An 8031-nucleotide genomic window follows, 5' to 3' on the forward strand; every position below is an offset into this window, starting at 1 on the left:
CGGCGAAAACTTTTGAGAATCATTGAAATTTCCTGCAATTTCAACTCCGTCTTTTACGCGTCGTAATATTTTGTTCCGACGTTGGATTTTCACCGACTAGAAAATATTGATCCGTATAACAGGTGGGGGCAGTTTACTTGAACTGACGGAAAAATTTTCAACCGATTTTCTAAGAGCCGGGTGAATGAAATTTATTTATTTACACCGTGCGGAATCATATAGTCACGATCAGCGGATCTAATATAAAGTCCATCGTAAATATAACGATGAGGAATATTTTTTTCAAAGAGTGTACGAGATTACGCGTGTATATTATTGGTACAAATATGTACATCTGTATCGTACGTGTACGCGTACATACAGAAATGCTTTCGTCGAAATCCTGACGAAGGAGGTATACGGGTTCCTCATTATTACGTTATCAACGTCCTGTTGCTCGCATAATGGTTCGGAATATATTTACGAGAGTTGATCTTAGCGGGGGACAAGATCTCACGGCAAACCGTATACGTGTATGCAACAATAATCCTTATCCCCCCCCCCCCATACAATTGTACCCCAAGCGAAGATTTATACGACAAGATTCATACCGCCGAGTATATTTATCTCTTAACGATCTATATTCCATGTGGCAATTCGAGGGAGACGACAAGAAAAAAAAAAAATAGAATGACCGAAAACCGACAAAAAAAAAATCGTCAAAATTTATACACTTTTATTGCGAAGAGAAATACGTAGCACACATCTGTATGGGAAATTTTATGCGACAAATTCTCACATCAATTTTAAATTCTCGACGCTTCACTTCCACACACACTTTGCGACAAATCGATTCGGTGTGAAAAAAGAGCAGCGATATTCGGTACCAAAGTAAAAAGCGTCGACGATCGTACATCGGATGATAATCGCAACTTACCATGTTGTAGTTTGCTTCTAGAACTACGAAGGTGTTCGATGATAGAAGTTAAAGGTTTTCGACCACTGCTGCTTATACCACCCCCGCAGCTCCCAGGGGAGTTTCGTTCCGATCCGTCCGCCAGGTTGGCAGGATTCTGCCCATGAAAATAAAACGAGGCAAAGAAATGAATGAATAAAATGAAATCACGTGAAATCTATGGAGACCCATACCTATCGGAGCATGTGATCTGCTAACGAATTAATTTAATGGGGCATTGAATTCTAGAATTTTTCCAGCCTCGTATAATTGCATCGGGATTCAAATGATCCGGGCTATTCTGTATCGGTATAGACCACCACATCGATTAACCCCGATCCATGAAATTCAATTCCCTTGAAAGGTGATTTTACATAAAGTGAATACATATGTGCATTTATATATTTACTACCATCCGAACAGCGACACATATAGATATACAGAATAGTTGGCGCAGTTGCACGCTCTCTAACCTGGTGCTTGTTCATGTGAAGGCCGAAGGCCGCTTATTCTGGAACGTTGTCCAGGTCACCTGTGCACCGACAACTTGCGCGGAGTTAAAACACAATTTTCCAAGACACCTAGAACTCCGGTCTCCAGATGCACACGTACGTACGTACCCACTATTACCGCGAATGCACCGTGTTTACCAACACACTCCGCGGTAGCCGTGCAATTAAGGTAAATTATACCAACAGATAATCTCGCTCAACGCGTCAAACGCCCGAGTTATTTACGCAACGTATACGTTAACCACGTGCACACAGAACCCACGGAACACACAGAATTCCGCGAGAAAATATTTCAACAAATTAAAAAACCGATAAGCGAATAGAAGAATTGCCGAACGAATAAGATCACCTCATATCTCCCGTCACTTACTTCCTAATTATCTGCAGTCCATCGATTAGGTTGTAGAAAAACGCAAATCAGCTGGGAAAAAATTTTTTAGGGGTTGTTCAAGATTTTTCAATATTTCCAGAATTGTCGAACATTGATTTTTGTTTTTTTAAATCTTTCTCCTCGTCATTCAATTATATTCTAGGTTGAACATTACGGAGATTACGAACATTTCAAGTTCGGTTTCAAGTCGGCGATATGTATATGTACATATACATATGAGATGGAATTGGACGCGCGTCTAATTGGCGAACAGAAATCGATGAATTATTATCCGCCTTGTACATAAGAAGCTTGGAAACTTCAAATGCTAAAATAAACTCGTTATCGTTCACCACTTAACATGGGTTATTATACACGTACACGTGTGTTGCTGATCGAGGAGGTAAGATAGACGAAATAAAAGTAAGAAAAAAAAAAACGCGCGGCTTTGTCACGTTCAAGATTAATTTTAAAACAATGACACTCGACGAAGATTTGTTATACATACATATATACTTTCGTTTGCGGAACTGCTGAGATTTTTTTTTCTCACAACAATTGCGCGAATTCCTCGTTCTTATCTATATTACTTTATACAATCTTGTAACACGTGCGAGGGGATTCGATGAATACTATTCGTCATTAGAGTTCTCGGAGACTCAATGACAAGTAGTGAGAGCTCTGCGCACCACATTTTTTATTGCCTAGCAATCGCATTACTATACCATAAACGCATGATCTTTTGAACGCAACGTGCGATTCGATAAAAAAAAAATGTTCGGCATACGGAGGCCGGTAGTACAAAGACACCCTGAGAATTTCATCATTTTTTAAGCCGTCCCTCGAGAAAAGATATCCGCGATCCAGGTACGAAGAGTCGACTCGGGGAAAAAGATTGCTGGCCGGCACTCGCCGTACGGTACTTGCGGCGATAAACGCGTGAAAAGATTTCCTTCGAATTGCGAAGCCGATTATAAGACTCTAAAATTCTAGATATTACGAATTAATTAGAAAATATCTCGAACCCCCCCTGAGTCATCGAATCTCGGGGTTATCGACCCTCTCGAAAATCACCAAAATGTACGAATTAAATTTCGGAGTATGTGATGATAAACACGATCGATAACTCACGAAATTTTACAGAAACAAAAAACTCAAACCAAGCGTCATAAATTCGCTCGTACGACCATAAAATTGTACAGATCGAGGAATGTTTTTTTTTCGGTCGAGTTGAAATTAAAAAAAAAATTTTTTCTTTTAAATAAATAAAAAAATTTATCATGCCCAAGCGGTTTCAAATATTTTTCATACTTATTATACATAAAAACACCTGCGGTGTTGTTGTTAAACTTGAAAAAATGAAACTGAACGAGTATACCGAGACGAAAAAAGAAATGTGAGAAATCGTGTGTTTTTTTCCGTCCGAAAAAAAAGTACGTCCGTAACTGACGTTGCAGTCGTTGAAATGACCCACCACGAAGTACGTAGTCGTGCGGACGTCAGCGATTAAATAAATACCCGTGACGTTTACCTATACGTAAAGAACAAATATTCGAGTTGACATAGTACATACAATAATTGTAGGTATAATAGGAGTGTACGAGTACTCGTAAATATTGTATATTTGCGATAGACGGGAGAATCTTTCGAGAAATATTTTTTTCATGGAATCACCGATGCGCGTGTATTATAAATATCCCGTGATGAACACTCTGTGTGAAGAGTGCTGAGATTTGGCTACTTTTTCGTGAGAATGAGATTGGAAAATGCTTCAGAAATTTTCTACCGTGACTCTGAAGAAACTAGAGATAAAAAAAAATGTACAAGACAAATCAAAGTAGGTGTAACGCTGTGTAAATTTTTCACCGCAATTTTTACTCCATAGACACGATCTCGGAGTGTGATTCAAGCCGGCGATTGAGCGAAGGTTCCTCACTACGGGTGAATGAAAATCTGTAAGAATTTTAGAAGAACCCTACATGGAGCGTGGAAGGCGCATGCACCGCATATTAACCGAATAAAGGCTTACAATTAGCTATAAATAATAAAAGCAGATTTTGCAATAATCTCCCTTTCATTTAGCTGCAGGAAGCTCTCGATCTTTGTTCCTTTATTATTTCCGCTAATATAATCCGACCGCCCGCAGACAGAGTCGACTAATTACAGAGGGTCGAATAGTATACGGGAACGATTTATTTGACGTTGAAAAGCATCGTCATTATCATAATTATTATAATGATAATGCAGAAATTCCGAATCTGTACGGTGATAAACTTGCAGTATCCGTTGGTACGTTATACCCATTATCCATAAGTGTATATAAAAATTTTCTGGTCACCATTTACTTCTCGAAAGGTCAAAAACTTACACGGCGGTACTATACGTCACGCATATTCTTCTTCTATTCCTTTATTTGTTTCATATATTTTTTTTTTCTATTCATTTTTTTGCAAGTGTGCAACGAACTGGTGATAATAAATACCGCTAATTATGACGTGCGTGTTACAGCAGTTACTAATTATTGTATACTTCAGCGAGATGTATTGCAAGTAGTACCTCAATACCTATGTATATATACATTATGTGTATAAATATTTGAATGTTCGCGATACATATGTGTTACATAGTCGTATACATAGAACGCAACGCGAGTGTCTATACTAGGCATTATTATAGTTGGTGCGCAATTAGGGCAATTGTAAGATCGACAACCGCTGACCGATTTATACGTATGTACCTAACGTCTGTATAATTAATTGACGCTGTTACAATTACTTTGCCACTAACAAATTATCGCCCGATTGATGTATCAATTCATCGAACATTTACCTCGAGCCTTTTATTGTCTCGTACGAAACGCGATAGCCGTGCAAACGAGATAGCAGAAAATGTCACAGAACGCGACTTGTCCCGCACGAAAGTCGATCGAATGAATTTTCGTTTTCAAATTTTCAACGTATAAATTTTGTCCAAATTTGCAAAAAAAAATATCAAAGGAGCTGTGGGAGTTTGGAAAATCGAAGCGACGAATAATCTATTTCTTCGAGACGGTGCTAGGGAAAAAGCTCGGGAAAAACGAGGGCTACGTCCGTTAGCGGTAATGAGACGATTGGTCACACCGCCTGGTTTGCTCGTTCGCTGGTTCGCTGGTTCACGCTACGTACCGCGCCTCTCACCCAACACGATCGACCCGATTCACCTATGGGTAGCAGTCCGCAACTTCAGTTATAAGGTTGCCACAACCCGATTGCAAAGTTTTGCCCCGCGATATCTGCATATAAATATCGAAGAACATGTCCAATGATTCTTGTTATTTTTCATCTCGTTCGTTCGCGATGCGAATCGGCGATACTTGAAGCTTATATCACCCTTTTGCTCATTCGTATCTTTCTTGCTTCAATCCGTTCCGATTCGAAAAAAAAAGCCTGAACGTTTCGTATCACCCGGTACACCGTGATCTTATTATTACTTTTCCAAAAATTCGTTTGCAGTTCAATCGGAATCCGATGCAAACTCTACTTCGAAGTCGTGGATTTTTACGCCTGGATCCTTGCGAATATGATTTGCTAGTAGGAAATAAACTCCGGATTACCTTGACGAATCGCGATTCATCAATCGACTCGAACCCCTTCGAGGATTCCGATGTCCGCGTCGGACTTGAGGTAAAAGGTGAACGGTCATCAAATGAGTCTGCTCGAGTTAACTAGTTCTTATAAGAATAAGGCCGACTCAATTACAGCTACTGTTTCTAATAAGTCTATTGACCGGAGGCGAGAACACCGCGATCAGAATAGAGTGCGGTTCACGATCGGTCTAATGTTCGAGAAGACTATCTCGATCCGGCTGCATCTAACCGCCGATAGAATGCCAGCAATTAGGTACTATTCAAAAGCAAAGTCAAGACCAATCACTTGCGCAAGAAAATAATTCTCAATATATGTATCATGTTCTTTTATAATACTGCTGCAGGCCGACTTTGATCCTACTCTCCTTCATCATCATCATCATCATCATCATCATCATCATCATCATCATCACCACTCGGAGCTCGCGCGGTAACGTGAATTAACTCAGATCGAGAACGTTCTTTTTTATTTTTTTTTTTTTTTCTACTATTGAGAATATCTCGACGCTGCCTAATTCACCGTCAACCAGATCATCGAGAATTTCTAGAATCTCAATTAACTTCGTTACGATCGATAAACTACGAGTGATAAGAACCACATCGGATTCATAGACTGCACTGCGACGGCGTTCGCCCCCTGGATCGAAGGACGATCTTATGGGTAGAAATTAATCCTGCGGAATTTAGAATCGCTCGATGATCGTATTATTTCGCAGCGGCAATACATAAATTCGTTGATAATTGCATGCGTATGAAATCAGGTTTATGTGTTACGTTGGATTAATTCGAGTGTACAAATGACTTTGAAATGACGATCTTTGAGTGGACTGGCTGCGGATGACCGTTTTATCAACGCTACGTATAGGTTGGTACAGGTGCAGCTGGAGTGGACGTAGAAAACTGGGATTTCACAGACACACGCGTAAGTATGTTAATAGTTGATCGGCCTATAGGTGAACAGCATCTCTATGATCGTAAAGGACGAAAGGAAGTGAGCGCACTGTACGAGGGTATATCTTAACGTCTTCATCATCGCCTCGATTCAGGTAAATAAATAATCAAGATACACCGGTTCTTAGATCCTTAATTTCTAATATTAATCTTCCCGCACTCTTACACTACACTAGGTATGTACGGTACACTACTCAACATCGCGCGCTTCGGTCTAAGCTTTCCTAATTGAATTACCGACATTACATTAGTTATGTTCAAGTATAAGAAACCAACTCATGGCACGAATTTATGAGGATTTATTTACTTACTTTAATGAAAACCAAACTCATTCACTTTCAGCGTGAAAATCAACCTATATACACTTCGAAAGACGAGCTGCTTCTCTCTCTCTTTCTCTCTGTCTGAAAATGATGAGAGCAGATAACTGGATTGAAGAAGAATTGATTGAACATTCGAAAGCAAAAGTTTGTGATTTGACATTATTTTTCGCCGTTAAAAATTTATTGAAAAATGGAAAAGTAAAGTAAAGTCAAAGGTTCGTATCGTTTAGACATGGAAATTTGTCGGATGGAAAGATCGTCTCGTTCTTTGCACCGAACCATCGTTCGATTTCATCATTTCTCGACATATTTTCAAATGGAGCGAATCGAGCAAAAGGGACTACACGAACTTTTGACCTTACAATTAATTTTCAAAGGTCGTGCGTTCGTCGCTTGCGACCTTACATACCATTAGGTGCCATTAGACACGGGCTACGATATAATTAATTTCTATAATTTCAATTTCAACGGAGCATCAAGCCTTTAGAAATAAACCTCGAGCTTTCTTGATTATAAAATCATTAGCTAGTAGGTGGTCTGGCCATTAGCGCCAGATAATACGAAACGTTCGTGTGGACTACTCGCGTCTACGTGAAAAAACAATGAGTTTAGGACTCGAAAACGATATCGACGAGAAGTTCGATCTTCTATATCTACGGTGAATTATTCAAATGTATATAATATGATGGCGGAGGTGTAATGATCGTGATTTTTCAATGAATAGATTATTACGTAAATGTCAAAATGTCAAATCACGCTTGGGTAGTTCGAGGAAACAGGCAATTATCAGCGTTACGAATAGCACGGAACATTCACTCATGAATAATAACACTTGTATCTGCATAGGTGAACAGATTAAAATGAGAAACGATTTAAAAGGGGAAGAAAAAAAAGGAACTGGTTTATGTATATCTTGAAATTCTTGCGGAAGGCGCGAGATGCAACAGAAGCGTCATGGGTTCGAACACCATCAATTAAACGTTGTTAATTATTGTCCAACGCAACGAACGCATTTCTATTTTCATTCGTTACATTTTTTTTTATTAAAAATTCAATCGCAGGCCACTTGGCGGTGATTAGAGAAAAAAAAGACGAGTGAAAATCAGTAGAGATTTGAGGTTTAAAAAATGTCCAAAAAAAAAAAAACGATTAGATCGAAGAAAGAAGATCAGATTCCAAAAAAAAAGGGAATCGAAAATATCCGGAGATTCGGAGAAATCCGAAAGAGTCAGATTTTATTCTTCTCGCGGAGTACAAGTAAACGTGTATTGTGTACAGTACAATACGCACGTATACAGACATGAGAGACGTACAGT

General features: G+C 39.2%; 1 protein-coding gene across 4 annotated transcripts in view; it reads right to left on the reverse strand.

Annotated features, from left to right (window-relative positions):
• LOC105692376 overlaps positions 1–8031 on the reverse strand; it is a 166100-nt gene that overhangs the window by 142528 nt on the left and 15541 nt on the right. For 2 of the 4 annotated variants that reach the window (XM_048660045.1, XM_020855950.2), the window contains exons 1-2: positions 1408–1437; positions 917–1052 (exon numbers count right to left, since the gene is read on the reverse strand). The exons of 1 other annotated variant lie outside the window; for it this stretch is intronic. In XM_048660045.1, the coding sequence (XP_048516002.1) occupies positions 917–1052; positions 1408–1422 (151 nt within the window). In that variant the 5' untranslated portion in view covers positions 1423–1437. Of the gene's footprint in view, positions 1–916; positions 1053–1407; positions 1438–8031 lie in introns of those variants that run through there. One more of the 4 variants, XM_048660044.1, reaches the window with a different exon arrangement.

The sequence above is a fragment of the Athalia rosae genome, chromosome 1 (genome assembly GCF_917208135.1).
Source record: "Athalia rosae chromosome 1, iyAthRosa1.1, whole genome shotgun sequence".
NCBI classification, from domain to species: domain Eukaryota; kingdom Metazoa; phylum Arthropoda; class Insecta; order Hymenoptera; family Athaliidae; genus Athalia; species Athalia rosae.